This window comes from Sabethes cyaneus, chromosome 1, assembly GCF_943734655.1.
Source record: "Sabethes cyaneus chromosome 1, idSabCyanKW18_F2, whole genome shotgun sequence".
NCBI classification, from domain to species: Eukaryota; Metazoa; Arthropoda; class Insecta; order Diptera; family Culicidae; genus Sabethes; species Sabethes cyaneus.
Genome location: NC_071353.1, coordinates 164,351,046 through 164,365,875, shown reverse-complemented (window position 1 = coordinate 164,365,875; position 14,830 = coordinate 164,351,046). Strand labels below are relative to the sequence as shown.

At 45.2% G+C, this 14,830-nt stretch overlaps 1 protein-coding gene across 1 annotated transcript; it reads right to left on the bottom strand.

Annotated features, from left to right (window-relative positions):
- Positions 1–1,365: 1,365 nt before the first annotated feature.
- LOC128745336 (uncharacterized) lies at positions 1,366–14,830 on the bottom strand. The gene is made up of 5 exons (XM_053842379.1): positions 14,666–14,830; positions 14,234–14,609; positions 2,076–3,119; positions 1,639–1,927; positions 1,366–1,575 (listed from the first exon to the last, which is right to left on the bottom strand). The coding sequence occupies exons 1-5, from the start codon at positions 14,750–14,752 to the stop codon at positions 1,374–1,376; spliced, it is 1,998 nt and encodes a 665-aa protein (XP_053698354.1). The 5' UTR covers positions 14,753–14,830; the 3' UTR covers positions 1,366–1,373.

Below are 14,830 nucleotides of genomic sequence, written 5' to 3'. Positions count from 1 at the left end.
TATAAAAAGGCAAAAAAATAAGCGTGAAACTACGAGAGAAAGCAGAACTGCATTTCCAACAGCTTCAAAAACAAATAACTGCCACATTGTCCGAAACTCATATCATAAACAAAAGCTGTTGCATAGCGTACGAGATTAAACAAGCAGATAACAATCTGTCAGTATTCAATGTCGAAATTGCATACCGTATCAAAGCCTAGCAATCTTCATTTTCTCCTGGATAAGCAGGCAGCAATGCGAACCTCGGCGTGCCCGGTGTTATAAATTCCGACCGGAACGCTCCATTGCACTCGCCGCACACCGCTCGAATGTTCAATGCATCCGAAGGCTTAAAACGCGTTGCCACATGCCCACACGGATATTGTATGTACGCTGAAATCTAAACCTTTTGGATCGAGACAAAGGAAAAGTGAGAGAGAGAGCGAAAAAAGGTACGAAATTTGATACTTTTTGCACTTTATCTGTGTTTTAGTATCGCAGAAAACCTCCCGTCCGTCCGCAGGCAGAGCGGGAGCTTGCTGAAACACGAAGCATAGGGGATTCCCATCCGGACGGCACCGGCACGCCGTGTGCGTGCCCATCATGACAGAAGACTAATGACACAGAACTACTTTGCTAAATGTTGGCTCAAATTAAGTGCAATAAATGCACGCACGCCTAGCGTATGTACGCTCACTCCTCGACACATCCAATTAAATCCACAAATGAGATTGTCGTTTGTTTTCCGATGCGCCTTTGCGGGCGCATCGAAGAACAGCGTGATTTGAAAACTTCTCACGCGTAAAAAGAAGCGAACCAACAACCCACGTGCTGCTGACTTTTCTTCTGGTGCTGTGGGGAGCTAATTTTAACGATTTCAATTCAATTATAATTTATTCCTCCTGACAGGCAGTAGTTTTTAGTAATGCATCCCGCTCTAGTGAAGCATGCAGCAGAACGACGGCAGCGGCAGCCGACAGCCGGCGACGACAGATCGGAAACTATGCAGTGCGTAACAACCGCATAAACCAGCCGAACGGGCAGGTACGCGTCAACCGCCAGCCAACCAAAGAGCCGAAAAGATTGAGATGAAACGGAACAATAATTCACCGTTACTGTGCGTTGCCGCATTCGTCCTTTCGTTCGCTCGCTGAACTGCAGCAAGCAAATCAAATGCACATGTCGCACGCCACAGTTGCCACCGAATCGCAGGGGCTTCCCTAATCATTTCAATCTGTTTGTCACTCGTCACCTCACTCACACTTACCGTTGCAGGCAAAAGAAGAACAATCATAAAGTCTTTAGTCGAAAATATATTTTCTCTTCGAAAATTAAATCAATGATTCAACAAACATTGTTAAGGTTAAGAACAGTAAAAAACTCATGAACATAGTTTAAGCAGGAGCAATAACTGGATTGCGCATTTCATCGTCTTCATCAAAATTATCTTCGATGTCGGTATTTTGCCGAGCGGAGTCCGATGAATCGGTAATCTTTTCCTCAACCTTTTTAGCCAAACCGGCCATTAGCAACGCAACGGAAAAATCGAATCCATCCTTGTCGTAGATCGAAACTTCCCACGGTGTTTGGTTGTTTCTGTAGAGAAAAAAATCGTTTAATAATAAGCTAGAGAACCTGACATGCTAACATGCTACTAACTCAATCCTCGCCAGGAGACGCTGATTCAGCAGGGTTCGGTTCATCTCAACCACCGCGGGCTTGTGATGTGGCTTAACGCGGCACACGTTTGCCAACCGACAGTATACCGCCTGGTACGGTAAATAGCTAAACTTTTCGTCCCACTCGCGAATGTGGTCCATCCGAACCAACTCCGCGTTGCCGTAGTCCACATAGAAAACCAGCACATTTCGCTGGTCGAAGTACTCGGCCACTTCGGCTCGGTACCAGCGTTTGTCCGTGTACTTGGCGAAAACACGCTGGCAGAATGCTGTGAAATAAAATATGCTGCTAAAAATAGTGACAATGCAAGCAATCATAGCAACCCATGGTTACATAAAAACCATGTTTTTCTTTTTACGATCTACGGCCATTTTAATTTGAATTTTGCATTTTTTTTTTCTTTTCTACCTACTTACCCGGTGGATCCGTCAACCTGCGGTAGTGCATCGTGTATTCCGGTGAGTTTAGCTTCAGCTCCAGTTCCATCAGGTCGGTGTCGGTGGAATCCGGCGAGACCACGTGACACCAGAAGTGTTCGACATCCTTGATGAACTTTACCACAATATTGACCATGGAACCGACGGGAGGAACGACCAGTTGGTCGCCCGTGGCGGTGGTCGAATCGGACGGATCGTTCTGAAAGAAGCGATAGGGTTCTTCGGTCGTAAAGTCCGGTGAGCTGGATGGTGTGGTCTCCGGAATCTGTTCGTCCTTGCTGTGCGCTCCTTTGGCACAGGTGGAAGTTAGCGAGCTGGAGAATGGACAGATTGGTTCCGCTTCGTTGACGGATGCCGTCGGCATCCGAACCTTGTGCGAGCTGCTGGCTGGTTCCAACTGGTCCGGTTTGAAAAAAGCCATACGCGATGGAAAAGGTTTTGTTTTTCTTGGTTTGATTCGGATCGGTTTGGTGGGTGTGGTGTCAGTTGAAGAATCCGTGCGCGGTAACCGCAGCGATTTGCTGGTAAGCAAAATCGGTTGTTGGCTTAGTTTGAGAAACAGAATAGCTCCTTCGACGGAAACCACCTTGTAATGTTGGGTGGTGTGCAAAGCATTTTTGATATACTGATCTAGATCGTCGCAGAATGGATCGTCCAAGATGTTGACGAGAATGCAACGAATGGCGAATGCCGGCAGCTTCTGGTAGTACTCGGATAGACTGCAGAGCATCATGGAATTGTCGTATGGTAGAATCTCTCCGGTGTCCAGCAACCGGATGTAGTCAAACTTCAGTGCTGAATCCTCTAATTGCTTATTGCGAACGGCTCGGAACAGAGGGCCATCCAGGTAAACGCCAAAAACCTGATCCGCTCGCGGAAGCTGTGTAAGCTTCGTTCCGCGGCAATTTTGCAACGCTGCGATCAGTTTAGTACAATCGTGGTTGTCTCTATCGACCATACAGAAAGATCGTGAAGCGGTGCCCTGACAAGAAACGACGCAACGTCCCGTTCGGTTGATTTTGTCTGAAAGCAAATGAAATGTTTTCGGTAAAATGGCAGTGAACGAAGAGCAGTTCAACGTTTGATCATATTTGAATGTTTGAGACGCGCAGTGATGGTTTTTTTAGGAACTTGAAAGTATTGAGAACCAGAGCAGAGGTTTCTATTGTTATTACGTAAAAATCACTCGGACAAATCTTTAAGCTAAAGTGTAATGCGATCCGTGCCGATAGTTAAGTTTGAAAACTTGAATGTGAAATACCAGAGCCTCTATAAACAAGAGAATACCTGGCCGGGGACATTGAAATTATTTTGGGCTGTTGTTCTTTAGTTCGCGTAGCGTGCGGTAGTGGTCCTTAGCCTCTTAATAAGCAACTAACTACTATCCCTACCCCCTCCTGGTATTAGCCGGAGTACCTTAGCTGAGATCGGGTAACCAACCCTGTTAGAAACTATACCGTATACCGATAGGGAAGCGACAAGGAATAACCTTAAGCGTCCGTTACCATATTAGGGACAGCTCTTGATGATTTCTCAAACAGGTGCGCAGTTGTACTCCAGGTTAGGAGCGGCTCACAACAGCGTATCATCCGGAAAGGGCGGCTGAATTAACAAATGTGTCTTTAATGGAATATTAAAGGCAAATCTTGAAAGCTGATGGCATCAAACGCGATGCGGGAAAAACTTCAGCTATCACTACCATGCCTCCACCTCAAGATGTTCCGTCCCTCCATTCATATCTTAGGGCCGTCAATTATTACGCAAAGTATATTCCGGAAATGCGAAAGCTACGATTTTCGATGAATCAACTCTTGAAATCCGGGCCAAAGTGGATTTGATCGGAAGCATATCAGCGATCATTCAATCGATTCCGTGAAATTCTGCAGTCACCGTTAGCGCTCACGCACTATAATCCAAGCATGGAACTCATAGTGTCAGCGGATGCGTCAAATTACGGAATTGGAGCGCGAATTGTCCACGAATTGTCAAACGGATCAGTGAAGCAGATATCGTATACGCTAAGAAGTTTCGTATCGCATGCGTCAAGACACCAGCCGAGTACAACCACAGTCAAATCGAAAGGCAAGGGTTAGCGTTGGTTTTGCAGTAGCACGGTTCCATCGGATGATCCTGGGACGGCAATTCTTTTTGGAAACGGTCCACAAGCTGTTGCTAGCTATCTTTGGTTCGAAAAAGGGCATCCCGGTGTATACAGCCAACAGACTCCAGTGATTAAGCGTTAACTTTGTTGATGTACGACTTCAGCATCAAATATGTCAGAACAGAAAGTTTCGGCTGTGCAGATATACTGTCACGTCTGATAAATACCCACGTCCGTCCAAATGAAGACCACGCCATCACATCGATCGAGCTGGAAGATACCACGAAAGACATCGTTAAGCAGCCAGTGAAAGCTCTTCCAGTTACGTTCAAGAAGATTCAAGTTGGAATAAAAGCGGATGCAGTCCTGAAACAGGTGAAGCAGTTCGTCCATCAAACAGCTTGGTCGTCTGATTGTTCCAAATTTAACGATCCACAGTTACAGAAGTTCTATCAACGCCGGAACAGTCTGTCAATTGTTTCCGATTGTCTAACCTACGGAGAACGACTAGTGATTCCAACAAAATCCCAAGATCGTGTTCTAAGTCTTCTATACAAGGAAGGGACATCCACCCAGGAGTAGAAATGATGCGTTCTCCAGCACGTAATTCCGTCTATTGGCCCGGAATCGTCGGGCAGATCAGTCAACGTGTTCTTTCGTCCGTGGCATGTTGGAAAGTAGCTAAGACCAACAATAAAACCAACCAGAAGTCATCTCTTCCAAGCGTACCACAACATCTGCAGCTGTAGCCATATTTTGGAAGATCTTCACCAGAAACGGGTTGTCAAAGATATCGGTTCTTTAGCAACCGTTGCATCCTGCATCTGAAGACGCCACCTTACCATCCACAGTCAAACGGACTCGCCGGGAAATTCAAAACATTTCAACAAGGAATTCGGATAATCACGGCGGGTGGAGAGGCCATCTACGAAGCAATCGAAGCTTTCCCACTGTGCTACCGTTCCACTCCATGTTGTAGCTCACCTGGAGGGAAGTTGCCTGCGAAACTACTACTGTGCAGAAAACTACGAACGGGAATGGATCTACTGAAACCGCCAACTTTGTACCACAAGCAAACTGAATCCAAGCAGGAAGATCAATTCAACCGGAAGCATGGTAGAACAGCACGAAATTACGATGCCAAAAATCTGGTTTGGAATAAGGTTCACCAAAACAATACCAGGTCATGGGAACCCGGCCAAGTTCTAGAACGGATTGCACGAGTTATCTACAACGCTTCTAACGACGTTCGCTTCTAACCAGAATTGGTTGATGAGTTCATTTGGGATCTCTGGTCACCGTTGACTAAGAATACGAGTAAGAAGGTTCAACGACGCATTCACGGGGAAGTCCAGCCTGCTTTTCCCTCCGCAAGACGCTTCGATCAAGAAGCATATGCCGCCACACAAAGCAAATGAAGTGCAAAATGCTAAGCAGACCGGTAGTCCTCTACGGATTTGAGACGTTGCGGACTATTTTTGGTGGGGTACAAAGGAAAAGCAGAGAGTGGCGAAGGTTTACGATATGAACCACGATCTGCAGGTATTATTTGGAGAGATTTCCATTATACAACTGCCGAAATTTGGAAGTTATAATGGGCCGGACACGTTGCAAGGATGCCGGACGACTGGAATACCGACGCCAGGAATGGAGGGGCGCAACGTGCTTTTGAACTGCAATAGTATGAAACGAGAGGGAACCTTATCGGGTCTTCGCCCAGGCCAAGAGAGTCACAATGTCGCGCTACACGGTCTGTTCCCATCTTCCTCTTTTAGAAGTTTTTGAGACACCGTTTGTTGATAGTAGCAGCTGTATACCCGATGTATATGTATATTGATGTATATTGATTTTTCGTTGCTTTCGCAATTAAGTCGACCAGCAAAGCTATCCGCCGTCAAGTCGTTATTTATTTGCATTGATTCTGATCAAAATAGAATCTGTATCGAAGCAGTTTCAACCGCAAATTGAGTGATAAAAGTGTTTCGTTCACTTCGCTTTGATAACAACAGATCGGCGCTATCCCATGGTTTCGCGTGTGTGGCTCGCTGCTATTTCATCTTTCGCCACTATAGTGTTTACCGGCTACGTGTGCATCGAATTGCAGCAGCGTTCGAGTAGCGGGAGTTTGAGCGAAAATAATTTTTTTTACACTTTTGGTGAAAAATAAAAATTTTTATGCAACAAACACGTAAGTGAAATAACTTTTCATCATTGACTGAACCGCTACGAATATTGCACTTGCCTAACATGGCCTCGGCTTGCCATTCGTGCGCTACGGGAATCACGGATTCGTATGTTACCTGACGTGGTTTTTGTAACGCGGTGTTCCATCCATCTTGCTGTGGGATTGCGTCGTCTGCATTCGATGAGTTGTTAAAAAATGAACAGCTTTTCTGAATGTGTAAAACCTGCTCCAGTCTCATGAACGACGTTCGCACGAGGCAAGCAGTACGTGCGGCATACGAATCAGGGCAAGAAAAAGTGCTCTCCGCGCACTACGAAATTGTCGAATGTTTAAAACAGGAGATTCTTGTTGAGCTGAAAAACGAAATCAAATCCAATTTCTCCGTCCTCATCAATTGCAGTTCGATGACGCCCAGAACTTCAAAACACTCGACTTCCGGTACTGTTTCAACTAGGCGCCGTTGACTTTTCAAAAAGCCTAATAATAACAGGCCGCAACCACAACCACTCATGCTTGGCACATCCGATTCACTATCGCCGTCATTCGGAAACTTCGCCGCTACGGCTCCAGTTGAAAACTTTTGGCTGTATCTATCCCGTATCTCCCGTGACGTTACTGTTGAGGAGATGCGCTCCTTGGTTTCCTGTTGTTTACGTACTGATGACGTTGATGTTGTTAGACTTGTTGGGAAAAGCCGTGATATCAGCACTCTGTCCTTTATCTCATTCAAAATTGGAATAAACGCTAATCTAACAGCCCAGGCACTGTCTCCATCGACCTGGCCGAAAGGAATCTTTCACCGGGAGTTCCAGGACTAGCGTAAATTTTTGGAAGCCTCAAGTAACACCAAGTCGCGATGGCATAGCGGCAATAAACCCGACGTCCGGCGCCCCTTTGGTAACGGAAGAAGTCGACATGACGGACTAGGATCACCGCGACGCATAGCAGAAAGTCCTATGGAGGCCTCTTCTCAGATCGACACAGTCCGGCCGTTTGCTGCTAGCGCTCATCTCAGTCGTCGCGGTCCTGTTGTCGAGTCTGCAGTAGAGGTCCTCCAATCTGCTCTCACAGGCAAGTAACTCACGTTTTCGCGAACTTCCACTTCCTCATCGCTCTCCCGCTGCCAGCGCTGATTCATTTGCTGTATCTTCTGGCTACTCTACACCTACATCTGCATCTTTACCTGTTCCCGCACCTCGCCTCTGCGTCATACTTCAGTTAAGCATATCGTCATCCGGTCCGGGACGCTTATCACAACGCATTATGGAACCCTCTGATCCGCCTAGCTCAGTCGAGCCCGCCGTAGTCTCCGAATCGCAATCGCAATTGTCTCGTTCCTGCCATCCAAGTCGTCCCGGCCCTGAGTCTAGTGCTGGCGAAGGGGGTTTCCAAGCTGCCCTCCATGGCAAGTATCCTAACTGAAGTTTTTGGAGCGTTCGAAAACAGACACTGAGGAAGCCTGCAATTAGGGTTGAGATACCGGGAGTACCGGAACCGGGAATACCGGTACTACCGGCTGATTTTCTAGTACCGAAATACCGGTACTAGCACGAGAGAAAACCGGTACTTTTGGTACCGGTCAATTATTCAGTTTTTCTAACATTCGTCCACAAAAACGAAGGTAGGCATCAATTTTAAAATATTTTCCAAAACTGCGCGAAATATTTTGATGAAACGAGCGGATAAGTTACTTCAGTGATTTAACACTAGCAAAAAAAATTAAGGAGATTGTAATTGAGGCATGGCTGAGCGTTAGTTGCAGGAATGATTATGGTATGCTTAGCGTTAAGAAAAATTTTAGAAACTCAGCTTCAAGGCCTGTATTCGATTAGGCCTGTATTAAAAAAAAAACAGCAAAATGAATTCACTTACTTTGAAACTCAAGAATTGATGAGCTAGTATTGAACTACGCCTTTCGGGCCCCCAGGTACAGTTTGTCCTACAGGGAAAAATACTGAAAAAGTCTGTCAGAAAATTCAGTCATTTTTGTTACTAACGAATCTTCGCATAGAGGACAGTACATTGAATATTCTGTGCATCTAAAAGATGAATTATTGCAACTTCCTCTAACAGCATATAGCTGAGGTGGTTCGTACTGTATCGAGGACTTGTTTCCTATGTACTCAGTTGAGCTTCTCGACACATGCCAGTCGGTTTCAGCCTGGTGGAACCATCTAACATAGTGGTGCCCAGGCATAAGTATGGTGCGGGCCAAATAATCAGATGCCCCATGAATGCCGCGTGCCGCAATGACCTCTGGTCACTCTTGCGCATAAAAAAATGTGAAATATAGGACAGCAAAAATCATGTTCAGCATCAAATCATTCTAGGAATCACCACAAGATTTAAACTGCAAAGCGTTCAGATCCACAACATGCACGAGGCATTACGCAGTTAAGCCCTGTGTCTTCAAAAAATTTACTCATAAGTCCATCATTCCACAAAACAGTCCGCGAGCCGCACGAATCATTCTAAAGGGCCGCAGTTTGGCCATCACTGATCTAACACGTTGGGCCACTTAATTTCTGGCGCCATTGGGGTTCTTGAAGAGTTTAGTGCATAGTCGATCGTCATCCTTGCGATGTGGCCGTAGCTTCCCGAGTTTTGACCAGGTGCACGATGGGAATCTCTCCATTTTTTGCAACCGCCAACTCTGTTAACGCTTAGAGTAAGAATGCTAACAATGGTCCTATTCTCACAGTCACCTCACTTTAATTTTTAGATGGGAACACAAGCGACCTAGGTGACTCAGGTGACAGTACAAATGGAATAAGTCCTGTAAGGTGAAGGGATGCGAATTTCATCCACAGCTATTATTTCGGCTGTGGGTGAGGGGAGGTGACGTTGAACAGGGCCCCAAATTAATAAGTATTAAGATCTTACTGTGTTAAAAATTCGGGTACCGGTACCGATGCTTCCAGTACCGAAATACCGGTTCTCAAAAAATGTTGTCGGTACTCCCAACCCTACCTGCAATATACATAGTAGTATTAAATTGGATAAGTTTTTCGGAAACCATCGCTCTGATGAATTTTCAATTCCTAGGATGGCACCCCTAGCAAGCAACGCCCCACCAGCCACGTCGAATGTCCTGATTTATTATCAAAACGTTGGCGGAATAAACAGTACCCTAGCCGAGTACCAGTCAGCCCTCAGCGACGCCTGCTATGATGTCTTCGCTTTCACTGAAACGTGGTTGAACAAGAATATGTTAACGAACCAGCTGTTCAATGACTCCTAATCCGTATATCGACAGGACTGGTCGTCTTTAAATAGTTTCAAACGCACAGGAGGTGGTGTATTGTTAGCTGTTCGTTCAAGTTTCAAGTCTCGTACGGTTAATCCTCCAGATTGCTCAGCAGTTGAACAATTATGGGTCGCAATTACTACTGCTGACGGAACACTCTATCTATGCGTGGTATATATTCCTCCTGATCGAGTAAACGATGAAATTCTAATTGAAAAACATGTTAATTCACTCAACTGGATTGTTTCGCATCTGGGGCCCCGAGATAAAATTATCATTTTTGGTGATTTTAATTTAAGCGCGATTACTTGGCAGTGCAACCCTTACAGATCTTTCTTTCCAGTCACGTCTCTGTCCTCTATTGGAATAGCCCCGCGAAAACTGCTCGATGCATATTGCACCGCTGGACTCAAACAGATGAGTGGAATTGTAAACGAAAATCATCGCACGCTTGATCTATGTTTCGCTGCCGATGAATTATGCGCAGACTGTTTGGTTATGGAGGCTCCGTCACCGCTCGTAAAGCTTTGTAGGCATCATCCTCCTTTGCTTGCGCATTTAAAGATTAGCCCTCAACTACGCTGTCGGGACACTTCTGAAAGCCTGTCGTACGATTTCACTAAGGCAAATTTCTACGGCATGAACGATTTTTTTACACTTGTTGATTGGGACGAGGCCCTTCGCGATCATGACGCCAATCTCGCAGCATCGACTATCTCTAGCATTATCCTTTATGCTATCGACCAGTTTGTACCCGTAAAAACTAAGCGTGTATCATCTAAACCAGCCTGGACAAACCGCGATCAGAAGCATCTTAAAACGGTGAAACGTGCTGCCCTTAGACAACACAGTAAGCATTGCACTGAAGCCACGAAGACAAGATATTTAGAAGCAAATGCTAATTATAAACTACTTAACGATTGCCTATATAACGCGTACCAGAACAATCTACAACGCCGCCTCAAGGCAAACCCCAGAAGCTTCTGGCGCCACGTGAATGAGCAACGGAAAGAATCAGGATTGCCTTCTATGATATCCAATGGTTTATTCAAAGCCGACTTCACTGCTGACATCGCAGACTTGTTTCGTTCTCATTTTAGTAACCGTTACTGATACCTGATACCTGATTAGTAACGTGTTCACTAATAAACGTCTCGAACAGCAGGATGTAATTGTCGCTACCGGAAACGTCCCCAGACTTTCTGCACCCGCATTGCCGTTTGTTATCTCCGTTGACACTTGCGACACCTCTTGCCACAATATTTAACTTATCCTTAGCTACAGGCGTATTCCCAAACTGCTGGAAACAATCGTAGGTTTTTCCTGCTTTTAAGAAAGGTTGCAAGCGAATCGTATCGAATTATCGAGGCATTGCTGCGTTAAGTGCCACTTCTAAACTGTTCGAGTTAATTATTCTTCAAGAGCTAGTCCAGAGATACAAACATTACATTTCGCCAGATCAGCACGGATTTATGCCAAAACAATCTACGTCAACCAACTTAACCTGCTTCACGTGGTTTGTAATACGCCAAATTGAGACTGGCAGTCAAGTGGACGCAATATACACATACACAGACTTATCCGCAGCATTTGATACTATGAATCATCAAATAGCGATAGCTGAATTTGATAAACTGGGCATGAATGAACATTTGCTTCTTTGGCTCCAATCTTACCTAAGCGGTCGGAGTATGTCTGTTAAAATGGGTGATCATATTTCATCTCCGTTCTCAGCTTGGTCCGGCGTTCCACAAGGGAGTCATCTTGGCCCATTTTTTTTCTTGTTATATGTGAACGATGTCAATTTCAGAGCTGCAACCGGATTCGAACCCAGTTTTCTCCCAAATCCCCGTGATTTGCCTTGAATCACAGAGCACTGGTGAAAAGTAACCTTTATAATATAGCTTTAGCCTGTCCGTAAGATTCAAAACACGATCTCGTCGAAAGATAACCGTTGAACAACTTGAGAAAGGAAATTCGTTCGCAGTTTTCACCCAGCAGCTGTTGAAGAACAGGGAAGTTTAGAGTTTGTCCCACGTAACTGGTAAAATAAAGATCCAATCTTCAAAGCTCTTAGCACGTCCCGTCCTAGGTTCCTCAACGCTAAAAGCATCACGTTCTTTATCGGAAGGAAAATTAGCTTTATGTTTATAGACTATTATATATTTTGTGATTAGTGAGTTGAAAACAGGGTTAAATATAATTTAAATTAAAGCAAATGTTACAATCAAATCAATATAATAATAATCAAACGTATCATCAAATGTTTTGTCAAAAAATAACACCTTTTGGCATTTCTTTGGTGTACGGCTTTATGGAATGACAAAAGTTACCGAATTCGTTTGTTCATCCTGCTTTTCAACTTGATCAACTGAATGGAAAAACAATAATGAATTCATGTCATAGAATTTATTATGTGGACCTTTGGACGGATATACTGGTATATGGTCATATGGCACATCAAAGAAATCCATCATGCTGGCATATAGCTGTTTTTGTCACCATTAACCACAGGCTGCCGTGGCAGAGCCATGTTTCTGGCCGCCAGCATTTGACCAATATCCATTCCTTGCTCGTCAAAAACCAGCACTTCCCAATAAGCACAGAATTCGCTAAAATCGTTTACAACTTTTAAAATAAATGAGGGACAAAAGAAATCGAACAAAAAGATCTTACAGAACTCTCACCATTACTGGTTTGTTCGAAATCGCTTGCACAAGAACCCGAATGGCATCGGTATCATTTTCAGCTCCTTTCGACCTAACATTGGCCAGCCGACAGTGTATGGCCTGCGGTGGCAAAGCGAACCGATCGTCCCACAAGCGTAAATCTCTAATCGCAACCCGCTCATATGTTCCATAATCCACATAGAACACATCGATCTGATGATCATCATCATAATACTCAATCACCTTGGCCCGGTACCAACCGCCTTGAGAGAGTGCTAGAACGTGCTCTCCGGTATCTAAAACAAATAAGAATCCGGCTAAAATTCAAACCCTTCACAAACAAACAAACAAAAAAACAGGAAACCGCTCACAAGGCTTATGATCCAACGGCCGATAGCGACGCACCCGCATTGGATCATTCAGCTGAGCTTGCAGTTTGGTCAGCGCAAGCACGTTTTCCGACCGAATCAGCTGGCCGTAGAACTCCTGCACGCTGACGATGGCCGTTGCAATCATCGGGTGTTCCGATCCAATCGATGGTTCAGGCAGCACAGCGCAAATTTTACGTTTGTGGTGGGTCTTACGAGTCCACCCATTCGGGTCTTTGGCAGCGCCGTTTTGCACCCGACGGTTGGTGCCATTGAAGGAATCCTTAACCTTTGGATCGTAGTGTCGCCCGATAGGCAGGAGCCCAATCGCAGCCATTATGGCGCTCGTCGTGCTTTCCACATCCTCGTACAGAATCGCGTGCTCTTCCGCGGTTAGTGTCTTCTCCGATATCTTGTACTCCCGAACGGGTTCGTTCTCCGGCTTTGTTTGCCTCGCTGGTAAGCATCCTGCCGGTTTCAAGCTAACGTGCAAGAGAGTTTCATCCACTTCACCGATTTCGTACTTCATATTAGTGTACATATTGTCTCGCAGATACTGGGGAATGTTTTTGCTATTCGTACCGACCAAACGGCACCGGATTGCCAGTGGAGGGAAGTTTTGGTAGTATTGCGGCAACTCGAACAGCGGCATAGAATTAGCGTAAGCTAGGCATTCGCCGGTATCTAGCAACTTTAGAAAAACCATGTCGGACGATGGAAGCACGCTGTGAACTGCCCGAAACAGCTCTCCCTCCAATTCCACTGCGAAGACGGTCCCTGTCCGGGTGGGAAGCAACGGAAGACGAACGGTTACGTTCTGCAATGTTTTCAGCATCTCGTCCGTTTGCTGGCCATCGTTAGCACTTCGGTTTAGCATGTCGAATAGATCGCCACCGGGCAGTACGTTTGTGATGAAGCCGATTCCCGTTTGGCCGGCTGAGTCTGCGGATTAAAAGCATTCCGGTGAACAGTGTATGTGTGCTCTAGTGTTACTCTAGATATTTATAAGTACCTGGGGAAGCGTGGGTTCAGCTCATTCACATGCACAGTCGCCAAGCGGATGTTAATTCACTAAAACTAAGTTAAACTAAACTACGTGGCATTAGGAACCAAACTTTTAGATTTCACATAACAGTTGACACTCGTTCCTCATTTAACATTTTCTAATTGACAGATTCGGCCGGCTATTGAAAAACCAACAGATGATTTTGCAACCATCAATAGATTCTCGTAAGCCGCTTAGTTTACAGCTTTTTTAGAGTAAAAAACTTCAATGAGATATTTTACATTGGAAAACCAAGTTATTAGCAATGTATAAATATGAAATGATATTAAACAGTGTTAGATACATGTATAGTTCGGGTAATGAGTATTTAAGTAATGATAGGTTTGATGGTTAATGGTTAATGATCTAAGACGAGACGTGGCGTTGCCTTGACTACAAAGCAACAACCAACTATAAATGATTTCAGCAGATCTCCCCCCAATAATGAGTGACCAGTGAGTTTAAGACCCGTAAGCTCATCCGATTGCAAGCAATAAAATAATCGAAACCATTGCTACTCACAGTCCTTCAGCGATCGTTCGAGAAACTCGAACACCGGCTCTGCCTCCTCGGGGCGTCGTACGCAACCTAGCGTACGTTGGTGATGCTGCTGCTGATGCTGCTGTTTATTACTATCAACCGGAGAAACCGATTCTCCGTCGTCGTCATCACCCCTCATCCCTTTTTGATTATTGCTACCATCCAGCTGTTGGTTCACTTCCTCGATCAAAGCATCCTCGGCGGAACGGGTGCTACTGCAATTGAACGAGGCAGCCGCGTCCAACTTCAGTTGGTCAATTTTTATATCCTGCAGAGGTGCCTCCCAAGCATTTACGAATGCATACACCGAATTGATCCAGGGGACCATTTCCTCCAGCGGTACTTCGGTATGGTGCATCTAGAAAACAATACGGCGTTGCAACTTTCGCTCGAAAAATAACCGTTACAAATTACCTTGTAAATCATCTTGCCCAGTACGTCCTCTGCTCGGAGAATCAATCCCTCCAGGAAACGTTTCCCGTCACCCATTGTTTCACCCATTACTTTTACAAATTGTTGGTAGAAATCGTAAAAACACGTTTTTCGTCGTATTTACGGTGCATCGGGAACCAAAATGAC

Bases quoted from the DNA above. Each gene is read 5' to 3' on its own strand.
- LOC128745336 (XM_053842379.1), bottom strand. From the start codon at position 14,752: ATGGGTGAAACAATGGGTGACGGGAAACGTTTCCTGGAGGGATTGATT. The intron at 1,928-2,075 runs GTAAGTAGGTAG...TTTATTTCACAG, and splicing joins CAGGTTGACGGATCCACCGG to CATTCTGCCAGCGTGTTTTC. The intron at 1,576-1,638 runs GTTAGTAGCATG...TTTTCTCTACAG, and splicing joins CGTCTCCTGGCGAGGATTGA to AAACAACCAAACACCGTGGG.